The following is a 13,713-nucleotide window of genomic DNA, read 5'->3' on the forward strand; positions in this document are numbered from 1 at the left end:
CTGCAGTCAACCCCGCCCGCGGGCTGTGCACAAGCAGTAACCAGGAGACTAAACACGGAGCCGATCGCGAAGGAGGAGACCGGGCTCCAGGGCAGAGGGAGCGGCCCGGGGCGGGGCAGCGGGGAGCCCCCGCGTGGGGGGAGGGGCGAGAGCGAGACCAGCCAAGGATCCCCGTTGCCTTGGTTACCGACACCCCCCCCACCCCGCCTTACCTTCCACGACGCCGCAGAGGAAGCGCCGGGCCCCGGCCACCGTTTCGGTCTCCGTGTCCGTCTCCTCCCCGCTCGGGCCCGGCCCCGCGGAGGCCCCCGCCGCCTCCAGCGGAGCCACCGGCACCCCGGCCGGGTTGGGGCTGCCCTGTGGCTCCCGCTCCTCCAGCGCCGCCTGCCCCTCCTTCTGCACCATGATGCCGCCGCCGGCCGCCAGCGACCCCCGCCTGTGCCGGGCCTGGCCCAGCCCTTTGTCTCCGGCTGCCCCGCGCCGCCCCGGGCGCCCCAGCCGCCGCTTCCTGTTTATGGGGCCCTGCGCCTGCGCGGGGAACCGGCCCCAACCGGTCCGCGCCGCCCAGCCCGGAGCCGCCCCGCCCGCTCGGGAAGAAAAGGCGCCGCCGCCCCGGGGATCTCGCCTCCGGTCCGACAGCGGCCTGGCGCCCCCGAGCCGGCACCGCGGGACACGCAGGGTTTCTGAGGAGACAACGGACTGAGGAGACGGTGTTACCTCAGGAGGAACACAGGGATTCGGCCACCTACCGCGCATGCGTACGGCCTGAGGACCGGAGAGGGGGCGCCACTGCGCATGCCCATCAGGTCAGAGGGGGAGGGGGAAAGGAAGCGGTGGCTCACTACGCGTGCGCAGAGACGATAGCGCGCTAGTGCGCATGTCTCGGAGGCCACAGGGGGAGGGGAGAGGCGGCAGAGTGTTAATGCGCAAGCGTCGGCAGGGAAAGGGCGCATGCGCAGTTAACTCGCGGCGGTCGGCGTGTTGAGTCTGCCGACGCGCACGCGCTGGCCGGCTGGGGTAGCCCATGGCAGCTTCGTGAGAGGCCCGCTGCTGGACGGAGGGGGAATCTCAGTGCGCATGTGCAGGGGGAGGAAAGGCGCCGCCTCCCCCAGGGCTTGACCCACTTTCCCTAGCCGCATGGCCCCGCCCCCGAGGCCTGACAGCCTGGTGCTGCGCGTGGACTGCCGCCCTCCCAAGCTAAGCAGGGCCGGGCTGGGTCAGCCCTGGGATGGGAGACGACAGCTGGCGCCCTCCTAACCCAGACCAAAGGTTCCGGCCATGCTGCTCAGCGGGAAAGGCCTGCACAGGACCCCACCCAGCAAGAGCCGCCTCCAGCAGAAGTTACAAGCCTTGCGTGCAGCGGGAAGTCGGTTCTTGCCGCTGAAGAGGCTGGGATGGGAAACCCTCCGGCTACGTCTATACAGGGCACCTTACAGCATGCAGCGCAGCTGCCCGTTGTCGGTCGGAGAGAACGCGCCTGGCAACAAAATAAAACCACAGACGCCAGCACCGTTTGTTGATCAGGGGTGGTTTTTTCCACACCTCCCCCGACCGACAAAAGTTTTACCGACCAGCGTAGAGGTAGCCGAAGACTAGCGGAGAAGTTACGCACAGGACCAGTGATTTTTGCATGGCAAGCAATGAGAGTCTCTGAGAAGCAGGTGCCCTGTAAGAACACGAAGGTACTTTATAAATGACTCCTGCTGCCCCCTGCGCTATCGCTGGGAGTGAAAGTGCAGTATCCGTGGATTGAGAGGAATAAATGGGAACTAACAAGGGCCTCGCACATTAGGAGCCAGAGTCTGCTCTGAAGGTATATGCAAAGTAAATGTGATAAAGGCAGGAGTTATTCTGAACTTTCATTGCTGTCACTGTAGGATTGGCACATTTTGCTTCCCTCTTTAGGAATAAGAAGTACAAAGTCCTAAGGGACTCTAGCCTCTTGGGGGGGAAAGTGAGGTCACAGAGAAAATGAGTGACACAACTCAATTCTGGTCCCACAAGCCTGGTCTACACTACAGAAATTTACCATTCAAACCTCCTAGAACCCTGGTCGTGGTGGGTTCTTTGTCACTGACAATTTTAAAATCAAGATTGGATGTTTTTCTACAAGATCTGCTCTAGAAATTGTTTGGGGGCAGTTCTCTGGCCTGTGCTATACAGGAGGTCAGACTAGATGATCACTGTTGTCCCTTCTGGCCTTGGAATCGATGAATCTTGGAAAAACACTTATCGACACAAAAGTGCTTGAGCTGCTTTTACAGTCAGGGATAGGCTTGATTTACGCAAGTCTGAGAACCAGTTCACTCTGAATGGTTTCCGAGCCACTGCAGACATGGACCAATTAAATGGTTTAACTAGTCCTCCTGCTCCTGTCCCACAGTGCATTGTTGGTCCTTCGCAGTCTCCCAGAATTTGCTACTTCTCTTATGTGTGGGATAGGTATGCAGCCCAAAGCCATTGCCACTGAAATAGTTTAGAATGGTGTCTTGTGGATGCAGGGCAATCCTGCACTGGTTTTTCAACCAGATTAGCATGCCTGGTTGTTGAATTCATTGAACTGTGCTTAAGGCAGTCCTAGCCAATTACAAATAGTTCAGCTCTCCTATAGACAGTGCACCAGCAAAGGGAGAATTAAGTCCAAGCCCGAGGAAGCAGCAAAGATCCACTCATCTGAGAGAGAACATCCCCAGTTACTTTTAAAATACTCTTTGAACAAGCTGCTCTTAAAAGAAATTGCCAGCTCCTCTCTGTGCATGGCTTAAAACACAACATTGGGTTCATGGACTATCCTATAGGGCAGACACATTGTCCTGAGCCCCTAGGTTCTGCTTAATTTGGGGTGTAAGAGATGATGAACAGACAACTTCGTAAAGGAATATTAGTTATTTGTATGACAGCACCTGTGGCCCCATTGTGTACACACACCGAGCAAGAGAATAATTATAATGAAAAGCTCACAGTCTAAATAGACGAGACAGGCAAAGAGTGGGAGGGGAAACTGAAGCACAGCCAGGGAGTGACTTCCTCAAGTTACAGTTGTTTATATTTTACCTATACTTTATGACATGGAGGCCATAGGTCAAATCCACTGTACTTCTAGGGGAAATTAATTTTCCTGAAGCAGCTGTAAACACCCAGGCTAACCTGAAACATTCTCAAGCTGTGGTCTGCAGAATAAAAGATGCAGAATAAAAGCAACGGGGTTAGGGAGTCTCCTTTCCTGAGAAGATTGCTGTCATGAAATGCAAGAGTCTGACAACTCGGAATCCAATGCCAACTCTCCATCAAGTGTGTCCAGATTACACCTATAACTTGTTTTTAGACAGTTGATTCATGCTAGCCAGGCCGGGATGACCTCTCTACCACTAGTAGCTAGCAGCTGGGGTCCCTGGAGGATCTATTTTTGGACCATTGCCATTTGTCTTGTAGGCTGATGGCTTTGGTGCTTATCATTTTTCTGCAGCCCGCAGCCCATCTTGTTTGCTGGTGGTGACTCCACATTAGATAATAATTCACCCCACTTGCCTGGCACACCAGTTTTCACTCATACCAGGAGCCCTTTGAAATGGCACATCAAGTGCCTACCTTCACTTATGGCACTGGGTCTGATACACCATATGTAGGGGCAGTGCAGGCCAGGGCATTAATCGAGTACATTGCTTGGTATAAATCCCCGGAGGGGATTTGTGGGGACACTCCCCATTGACAGCGTTTGATGCAAGTGATTCAGAAATGAACCTAGCCATCAAGCTTCCTTCAGGGTGGAGAACCCTTCATTAGAGGGGCAGAAAGGTCCAGTGGTTAGTGTGTGCGTGAGTGAGAAGGCAGGACATATAACAAGAGAGACTCAGACACAGAGGCAGCAAGAAAACCAAACAGTAGCTTGCAAGCTTGCCGTGATGCCCGGGAGAAGCCTAGAAAGAGGATCTGGGTTGGGCGTGCTGGCTGAAAAGAAGCTGGGGCTTATAAGCTAAGCAGCTATTCCTTTTGCCTTCAGTTCTGTTTGCGGAAGCAGGTCTTTGTACATTTCTTGTAACTAAACAAGACGGCACCAAAGAAAATACCAGCCTTCAACTTTGAGCACTTTCCGCTTGGTTCAAAAGGGACACCACCACCACCAGTATAAGTGAAAGGTGGATCACGTCAGCTCCTCAGCAGCACATGCTCACACGTTTCCATTTGTCATAGATATAGATAACCTTGCTGACATGAAATAAGGACACCCCACTTCTTTCTCAAAGATGGAAAGCTCAAATCAGGCCCCAAATCCTGGGTCGTTTGAGGGTCTGGATGGATCATTTCCATGCAGCACATACAAGGTCTCTTCTGGAAGCTCTGACCTAGCCAGAACCAGGACGTGCCAGGACTCAGACAAGAAAGCCCACCCTCACCTGATTTGCAGCCAAAGAGGTTGGGAGAGTAGCCAAAAATCTGGGTGTTTTTGGGGTTCCAACCCATTTTGTCCATCCATTTATTTTTCTTTGATGTTTGTAGAAGACGGTGCAGGCCCCTTGTCCATGCTGGTCTGTGCTAACACATGGAAGGGAAGAGAAATCATGTGACTGCAAGGCCGTGTGCCCCCCAAGGAGAGGTTGTCAGAGCAGGATAAGGGTCTTTGTATTTCAGGCTTCTGTCACTTCCTTGTGGCGGTTGAGGGAACTAAGGGGTCCTGGAGTCTCTGACATGGATAGTGGCTCAAACCTGCCCTTTCCTTTTCTCCTCTTACAGTTATTATTACAATGCCCTGTTTATGGACACAGAGATGTATGTATAGACACAGAGAGAGACCTACAGCCAGACACGCACAGAGAGACCTCCGGATGGACATGCACCTGCAGACAAGTGCAGGTTCACTGTAGCCACAGGTTCATCAATACCCTTGTGGGGAGAACTGAAAACGGAGTAACCGCACTGCCGCATTGTTTCCTGGCTCCCATACATTCTAGGCCGCTGTAATTCCTACCCTCGGGGCTGGAAAATGCCTTCTGCTGATCAATTGCATGCTCAAGCTTTGGTTGCAGGCCTCTGTGCAGCAATTTCGAGCTGACCTCCAAGCCATGCAGTAGTTTGATTGTCACCCCCCACTGCCTGCAGAATGGAAGCTGACATACAGCTGTGAACCCGTCTTAACGTCACTCTCTCCTGCACTCCTACAAGCAGCAGCTGGGGAATTTTTTCCCAGGCACAGCGTAGTGGCAGGGGACACATACAGCAACATCAGTGCTTTCTCAGCAGGCAACTCTGTGCCGATGTGGATGCACCCTGGCATCGTTAATTATACAGTAAATACAATTAAACCTCAGTAGCATTAAACTCACCAGCTCCACAGCAACTTGACTGGCCAGCCACCTTCCCCCTTCATCATCTAGGAAGCAGACTCTCAGCCTTCTCCAGAGACCCTCTCAAACGGGTCTTTTGCGGCATGCAGGGCTTAATTTGTGCCAGGGCTAAGCCCGGCACCTCTACGGTTGGCGCCTCAATTTATGAAACTAAAAGCTGCTTGAGACCCAGCACGTCTTTCATTACAATTTAAGCCCTGGAGCCATGTCCCAAAGTCAGACCAAGGGGGTGTACGGGGAACAATTTTCAGAGTGCTGGAGCCCTCAGAGAGCATCTTGCTAGCCACCCCAGGTCAAGCATGCTTGCTGACCACAGCTGTGGCAGCATGGCCTGGGGAGGGAGGCAGGCAAATGCAGCCCTCTTCACCCTCTTGTTCCATGCCAAGAACCCAGCTGCCCGTTTGATTGCTGCTGATCTCAGCTCATGCAATAGTGTCAGCTGCAGGAATTATTATTAGTGCTGGGGTAGCATCCAGAGGCCCCAGCTGAGATCAGGACCCCATTGTGGCAGATGCAGAGACAGTCCCTGTCCCGGACTGCTCCCAGCCTAGCCAAGATGGACAATGGGTGGGAGGGGAAACAGAAGAAATGATTTGCCCAGAAGCTCAGCGGCAGAGCAAGGACTAGAACTCACAGCTCCTGACTTCCAGGCCAGTGCCTGTTCGATTAGACCCCATTGCTTCTCATTCTCGGTCGGGTGTTACTCTCTTTGTAAAGCTCCATGCGCATCTTCCCCGTATAATTCTTTCTTATTTCTCTAGTGGTAGGTTGTCAAACGGCTCAGTACTGCCCTGGGTCAGGGCGGCCGCTCAGCTGGTGAGCGGGGTCCTGCAAGTAGCCAGGGAAAGTCCGCAAAGGGGAGAGAAAAAATCACCTCACAGAGCAGAAAAGGCCTCAGCTGGGGCTCCAGGCCCTGCCTGCCCAAGCTCACCTCCCTTCTCCCTTCCTGGCCTTTCTCAGAGCCCTTCTCCCAGCACCTGTGCCAGGGCAGGCAGGTCTGAGCTTAACCCCTTGTTCACTGGGGTCAGGCTGCCGCATGCTACAGAAGGGGAGATAGATGGGCCGTTAAGATGAATGCAGCGCTTTACATTCTGCCATCTCCTGTGGCAGGGCACTGGCTCCCATCCTGGCAGGGGGAGGACCCGAGGAGCTAAGAGGGCCCTGTGGTTTTGGGGTGCTGAGACGGTGTTTTAGCACCCCTCTGCCACAAGAGGGCACTCTGAGCCAGCCCATGGCAGGCCCGGCTCTAGGTTCCATCAGCCAAGCTGGGCAGGGTGTGAAGGGCCTGGCCTGGCCCCCTTCACAGCCAGACCACCCCAACAGAGGTGGATGGAGCTGCTCAGGGAGTGAGAGCTGGGCCCCCCCAAACCAGCCTTGCCAGGCTGCTCCCAGCACCCCGTCTGCCAGGACCCCATGGCCCCAGCCACACTCACAGGGCAGTCACCCCCCCCCCCGTCCCTGTGCCCACAGCCCAGCTGGAGCTCGAGGGGGCAGGGGAGAGATGATCGGAAAGCCACAACCCACCCCCCTCTAACCCACCTCCATGCTGCTGGGACCACTTCCCGGTCCCCTGGCCTGTGTTCCCCAGGTGCTGCCAACCCCCTCCTCCCCCACAGATGTGCATCCTGTATGCTTGAAATCAGACGAAGGTTTTTAACCATCAGAGGAGTGAAGTTTTGGAATAGCCTCCCAAGGGAAGCAGTGGGGGCAAAAGATCTATCTGGTTTTAAGATTCTACTTGATAAGTTTATGGAGGAGATGGTATGATGGGATAATGGGATTTTGGTAAGTAATTGATCTTTAAATATTCAGGGTAAATAGGCCAAATCCCCTGAGATGGGATATTAGATGGGTGGGATCTGAGTTACCCAGGAAAGAATTTTCTGTAGTATCTGGCTGGTGAATCCTGCCCATACGCTCAGGGTTTAGCTGATCGCCATATTTGGGGTCGGGAAGGAATTTTCCTCCAGGGCAGATTGGAGAGGCCCTGGAGGTTTTTCGCCTTCCTCTGTAGCATGGGGCATGGTTGACTTGAGGGAGGCTTCTCTGCTCCTTGAAGTCTTTAAACCACGATTTAAGGACTTCAATAGCTCAGACATAGGTGAGGTTTTTCGCAGGAGTGGGTGGGTGAGATTCTGTGGCCTGCGCTGTGCAGGAGGTCGGACTAGATGATCAGAATGGTCCCTTCTGACCTTAGTATCTATGAATCTACCTTCCCCCTCACACCAGATCCTGGCTGGACCTGACCCGTCTGCCCCCTCCTGATCTCTGCGCCTTTGGAAAAAACAGAGACCAGATCCCTGTCCTGTCCCCCCACACCCACAAAATCCATCCTCTTGGGCGGGGGTCACAGGCCCAGGATGTGAATGGGGGGTCAGACTGCTGGGAGGCTGCCCTCGCCCTGCTGACAGGACTAGCAAGACCCAGCGATCAGCCCAGCCCTCGGCCAGCGAGCTGTTGAGCAGGCACACTTGTTTGCCAGTATGTGTCTGCACAGGTGCAGGGACTGGGGTGTGGAGGGCTGCAGCACACCCTGACTTGAAGTGGTTTCCTTTATATCCAGGGTTTAGAGCTTGGTTCAATAACTCAGCACCCCCACTATAAAAATTGTTCCAGCCCCACAGTGCACCTGGGACATGAGGAACATGGGCCAGAGACGGGGACAGGCCCTCCTGGGCCATGGACCCTAGCCCCTGCTGTTGCAGCAACCCCGTTGGATCATCCCCGTCCTAGACTTCACAAGTTCTGTCTAAAGCGAGTCAGGCTGTTTGCCCCACTGCTCCAGACCCTCACCCCTCCAGGGGTTAGAAACCTGCTGCTCCTCTCCAGCCTGAATTGCTCACAACCAGTTTATCCCCGTTCGCAGTTGGGCCAACACTATCCCTTAGTGTCACCAGCTCCTCCCCGCTGATGTATTTAGAACGCACAAGCGGGGCCCGCTCGGAACAAGCCAAACTCTGCTCTGGTACAGCTGCACCGGGCGCTGGCCGTGGCAGTCCCAGCGCTGTAGCCATCCCTGCGGGGGCTCAGCTCATACTCACATCGCTGCCGCGGTGCAAGGACGAGCCCATCCAAGCCGCCAGCCACGCGCACGGCTGGCTAGCTCCTCCTGCCATGTCAGATGCTGTTTTTAGCACTCGAGCTGAACGGGTGTGGGCATGTGGCCTTGAGCTGGGCATGACACCGCCACCTGGCAGCAGAGATGTTCCCTTAGCTGCCGTGTGTAAGCGTGGCGCTGCATGGCCCAGCTCTGCACCTGGTCCAGGTAGAATTCAGCTTTCTGGAACCTGGGGGACCAGAACTGTACACATGGCCCAGCTGCGATCTTAGAACCAGCATCTCTGCCAGTCTGCCCTCCTGCATATCATGGGCCAGAGCCCCTCACCCACCGCCTCCTCTGGGCTTTCCAGTGGATGAGACCCAGGTTAGAGCAGGAATTCTTGGTTTTAACCCGGCCTGCCTGAGCCAGGCTCTCCCAGTGGGTGTGTGGTAAGCGCTGGTGTCGGGCGGCTGCCCCCAGGCGTTGAACCTCCCACCAGCTCATGGGGATGCTGATGGCTGCCCAGAGGTTCTGGGGGGCCTGGGGCAAAACCTGACACTAAGGTCACCCTCTCCCCTTCCAAAAACTTACCGGGCCGAGTAAACGAAAGAGTTTAAGAAGAGGGCAGGGCGGTCAAAGAGGGCCCAGGACTGTGGGGTTGCTGCCCCCCCCATCGATAGCAGGCTGTGTCCCACATGTAGCCGGGGGCTGCTCCCACTCATGCCTCTCCCTGAGCTTTGGGCCCCCAGCAAGCATATCCCCCACCCCCCAGACGCCATCCCTACTTCCCAGTGCTCGGCCTGGCGGGTCGCCTCAGGACCAGCACCATGATGCCAGTGATGGCGACGGTCACCATGGGTGGGCAAGTGTTTCCCTGCTCTAGTGATGGCAGCTCCCAGCGCTGAATGGTGCTGTGCCTCCATCCGCCACCACTCAGGCACATTTGGCCTGGCCACCCTTCCACCATTTTGGGGGGCACTGGGTAAATTGTCCCTTTGGTCCTCCCCCAGACAGCCCCATAGCCACCCCCAGGATTGGATCAGGGACCTTCAGGACGGAAAGCATGAGCTGCTACAGCTGGAGCGGCAGCACCAAGGCTCCTCAGCTGGGGCTGGGATGGACTCGCCGCTGCTGTGGCTTGGGCCCCAGGGTGGGGCACCCAGTAGGTTACACTAGCTCCCTGTGTGTGGGTGAATCTAGGGCCTTTCTAATGCCCCCAGATGGGCATCACCATCGCACCGTGGGCACCTGCAGCGTCTCCCCCATGTAACCCCTGCACATGCCCGCGCGTGACTGACACCTCCAGCATTGCACATGGGCACCCACCCTGCAGCGCCCCTAGCAGCCCCGGTGCTGGAGAGGGGTCTTCGAAGGCAGCAGCACTAGCCAGGGTGGTGTGCTGAGCCCCCACCAACCAGCCCCTGCCCCGCCAGGCTCTAGCCAGGACCTCCCCCCTCCAGATAGCACTCTGTGGCTGAGCCCCCACCCCCACAGACGCCCAGACACAGCAGGGTGGTGCATAGCGACTGTGGTTGGATTTTATTGTATTTTTGATCATTGTTATTATACAAAATATACAGAGTTGAAAATGCAAAGCGGCTAGTGGGGCCCAGTGCCCGGTGAGGGGCACACACCATGCAGCCGGGGGTGGGGCAGGGCACTGGTGCTGAATGCAGTTGCCGGCGCAGGAGAGGAGCAAGAGGGCAGCCAAAATGACAATGCTCCCCTCCAAACCCAGAGCGACCCCAGCCCCACCAGATGGAAGGGGGCGGGGCTGTCTGGATGAGAGTGAGGCTCAGCCCCACCCACAAAGGGGCCCTCGCTCAGCCTAGAGGTGTGGGAACAAGGGGGGGGCAGTGAGGAACAAACCACGCCGGGGTGCTGGGGCTCTGGGGTGGAGCTGCTAGCGAGGGGTGGGGGGTGAGAGCTGGGCCCTGGGGCCAGGGGGATAGAACAAAGGAAGGAGCATTAAAAACCTGTCCTGACAGCAAGATCTCTGGGGCAGAGGATGAGGGAGCATTGCTGGCCATCGTCCGGGAGCCGGATCCTGCTGGGGAATAGCTCTTGGGGCATGGGAGGGAGCCTCGGCTCCCCAGCCTGCAGAAAGCCCTGGAGGGGGCACAGGGGGAATGGTCCTGCCTGGGGACCAGAGCATGCGGCGCTTGAGCGCCAGCGACCTGTGGTGGGGCAGGGGCTGGCGCCAGCCTCCTGGTTTGTCCCCGTCTAGGCACAGGGCCCCATGCAAAGGGCGGCTCCAGTTCAGATTGTTTCCGGGGGATTCAGATCCAGGTCCCACAAGCCCTCCTGCCTCCCCGCTTGGGCGCTGCTGAGTTGGTGCCAGCCCAGCCCTCGGCTGCCACTCCCTGACAAAGAGGCTGCAGCTTGGGCAGCCGGGCGCTGGGTGGGCTGTCTGCCCCAGTGCACCATCTGACCTCTAGCGGCACAGGGCTCAGTGCCCCCCTTCCCATACCCAGCAGAGAGCAGGACGGGTGGGTCCCACCCACCTGGCAGTGTCGAGAGCCACGCAGGCTTGACAAGGTATAATCAACCCTAGTAGCCTACACAACCAGTGGGGATGGCTGGCCAGGGATGTCTGCTGCCCTGGGCTCTGTCACACCTGTCTTTCCCCGCTGATGGGCCCTGGTCATGGAGCTGCTTCCCCGGGGAAATTCCCCAGGCTGCCCCGGCTCTGCCTTGTTGCGCACACCCTCAGCCCTGACAGCAGCGCTCATCCCACTTCTCCCACCACTGCCAAGGCCTGCCAGGCTAGGAGCACATTGAACCTGCCTCCCTGCCCAGATGAACAGCTCCACTCAGCTATCAGGAATGGGGAACAGGCCCCACCTCGCAGGACCCGGCCTGAGGGACAGGGGGGCAGATCCTGGGAAGTGCCTTGGTGCAGCATGCAGTTTACTTGCGGAACTTGCTGCTGCAAGAGATTGTAATGGCAGCTGGCTCAGCACAGCTCCAACAAGGCTATCGGTGTGAACAGGAACTGCGTCTGCACAGAGAATGACAGGGGCCGTGGCATCTCAGACCCAGGGCTGGAGATAATCTGCAGCCGGGGTCCAGAGGAACCTGCCCATGTGCAGGGCAGGAGATGGGGCCAAATCTTCCTTTGAAGCCCCAGGCACTGGCCACTGCTGGTGATAAAATACCCGTGGGGATGGCTGCGCTGCCCCTCGGGGGCGCTAGGGAGTGACACCCTCCTGTCATCAGAGGGACCCCAAGGACCAGGCTGCCAGCCTGTCCCCGGTGGCACTGGCTGGGCTGTGTTGCCTAGGAATGGCATGCGCTGGCCACACACAAGCCCCGTGGCTCTCTGGCTCCCAGCCTGTCCTGCCCCATGTCAGCCCGAGGCAGACGGACGGCTGGCTGCCGAGCTATTCCCCCTCAACTGATTGTCTGCCCAGCTCATGGCATCGTCTCTCTTCTGGGCTCCTCTGGGACTCTGTGCAGCCCACCCCCCCCCCGGCTCCCATCACCCGCCCACGTTGGCCTGAGCACAGGGGCCCCCAGCAGGTGCCTGAGTGACACCCTCTGGGCTCCTAGCCCCCTCCTCCATCTGGGGTGCAGCTGGCGGTAGCAGCCTTGGCCCCACTTTGCTCAGGGCTGGGGTGGTGAGATCTCAAGGCGGGGGAGTCCCCAGAGCCACGGGCTCTCCAGGGAGCATTGCTCACTGGCCCTGCCACGTGCCGCCCGCTGCGACTGACCGGAGTGAAGTGTCAGTGGGGAGCATCAGGCAGGAAAGAAGCAGGTTGTGCCCTGGGGCCAGCAGAGAGCAGGGCACCAGGAGCAAGAGAGCACAAGGAACTGAAAAGCCGCCCAGAGAGGCTGCTGTCAGTCCCGGACTGGACTCTCTGCTTCTCCAATACACCCCCCACCCCACCAGTGACACCCCAGGGCCAAGCCCCTTGCGTTAGGTCATTTCAGGGAAACATTTTGCCCAGGCACCAAGTGCCAGCTGGATTCCTGGCGCCTGATGCCCCCTCTGTCCCCAGCAGTCCCGGAGAGGCTGGGCAAGTTCCCCCACAGTTCATCTGCGCTTGGTGCCCGCCACGCTAACCAGCCCCCCCAGCCAAGCCCCTCTGCTGGGAGCCGGGAGGCCCCCCACGGTGCAGGCACCCCGAGCGGCTGGGCTGTGGTGTGAGACCGGCGCCTCCTGGCTCGGCCCCGGCAGTCACTGCCCCAGTGCTCCCGATGGGACGGGGGCTTCGTGGTGAAAGGCGTCCCGGCCCGTTCCCCAGCCTCTCCCTCTGCCCCTGGGCTCTAGGGGCCACCTCATTCCCCTGTCGCTGGCTAAGCCCAGCCAAGCTCCTGCTCCCTATGGCTAATGCAGGTGACTAACCCGTGAGCGCTCAGGGACGCGCCCAGCCTGCCTGCCTCCGCCAGGGGATCCAGGCACAGCTCCTCTGCCCACCCTGACTGGGGGAAGGTGGAAGCAGCAGAGGGCATCTCCCTGACCCAGCACCAGGGGAGGGGTGATGGCCCCCGTGATGAACGGCAACGGGACCGGCCCTGGTTTGACGAAAGCATCTGGAACTGGTGGGTGCAGGACGCAATCCGCCCCCTGCTGGCAATGGCTGGAGCTGCAGAGGAACCCATGCAGCAGGCCCTCGGGTGCAATACTCCCAATTGGGTTCCAGGTGGGATCCTGGAGCTGGGGCCAGAGACGAGGGAAGGGAGCCAGCTCTGAATCCTGGAGGACGGGGGTCACTGTGAACCGGGGTGCGCAGTGGATACCTAGCAGGAGGGGGTGGGTGCTATCCGGAGCCAGGCAGCTCTGATTCCGAGCTATGGGCGTAGGAGGGTCCGTTTGGGTCCAGGTGCCCTGGGACAGGGTTTGCCTTCTGCCAGGTGGTGCCCACGCTCTGCCCCCAGGAGCGGCTCAGGACGCCCATGTCCTCATGGCAAGCAGAGCCGCAGCTAGCCCCAGGGCCAGGGTCCCTCCATTGTAGGTGCCGCCACCACGTCTCCCGGAGCCGAAATCCTTCCCCTGCAGCGTTCAGGGGGGCTGCGCAGCCAGGATGGGAGGGTCTCAGAGGAAGAGACAAGAGAGAAGCAGGAGCTTGGCCCGGTGGCGGGTCCAGCAGGGGCTAGATCACGTTGTCGAAGAGCTGCATGGATCTCATGATGTTCTCGTCCTGCAGGGGTGGAGGAGGCGATGCATCCGCTGGCTAGGCTCTCCCCACAACCGCACCCCAAACTCGAACCCGCGCTCTCTGGGGAGTGCACCCGGCCCCGCCCCACTTCCCACACAGTCCTGGGGAGCCTCAGAGGTCTCTCTTCCAAGCACGGGTCTTGCCCAGCCTCGCTTAGCTTCTCAGCTCT

General features: G+C 58.3%; 2 protein-coding genes and 1 long non-coding RNA gene across 7 annotated transcripts in view; 1 reads left to right on the plus strand and 2 right to left on the minus strand.

The window, feature by feature from the left end:
* Window positions 1-773, minus strand: part of OGA (O-GlcNAcase) — a 42,869-nt gene extending 42,096 nt beyond the window's left edge. For 2 of the 4 annotated variants that reach the window (XR_006282548.1, XM_038411784.2), the window contains exon 1: window positions 213-771. Coding sequence is in view for 2 of the 4 variants with exons in the window: in XM_038411784.2 (XP_038267712.1) it covers window positions 213-756 (544 nt within the window). In the remaining 2 variants the exon portion in view is untranslated. Of the gene's footprint in view, window positions 1-212 lie in introns of all 4 variants that reach the window. The other 2 variants (XM_043518232.1, XM_043518230.1) reach the window with 2 other exon arrangements.
* Window positions 774-818: 45 nt separating this feature from the next.
* Window positions 819-6,072, plus strand: LOC119859544. The gene is made up of 2 exons (XR_005294238.2): window positions 819-1,813; window positions 4,732-6,072. It is a non-coding gene; the product is annotated as an uncharacterized LOC119859544 (long non-coding RNA).
* Window positions 6,073-9,900: 3,828 nt separating this feature from the next.
* KCNIP2 (potassium voltage-gated channel interacting protein 2) overlaps window positions 9,901-13,713 on the minus strand; it is a 140,832-nt gene continuing 137,019 nt past the window's right edge. For both annotated transcript variants that reach the window (XM_038411786.2, XM_038411787.2), the window contains one exon: window positions 9,901-13,526. In XM_038411786.2, the coding sequence (XP_038267714.1) occupies window positions 13,479-13,526 (48 nt within the window). In that variant the 3' untranslated portion in view covers window positions 9,901-13,478. The remainder of the gene's footprint in view (window positions 13,527-13,713) is intronic.

The sequence above is a fragment of the Dermochelys coriacea genome, chromosome 7 (assembly GCF_009764565.3).
Source record: "Dermochelys coriacea isolate rDerCor1 chromosome 7, rDerCor1.pri.v4, whole genome shotgun sequence".
Lineage (NCBI taxonomy): Eukaryota > Metazoa > Chordata > Testudines > Dermochelyidae > Dermochelys > Dermochelys coriacea.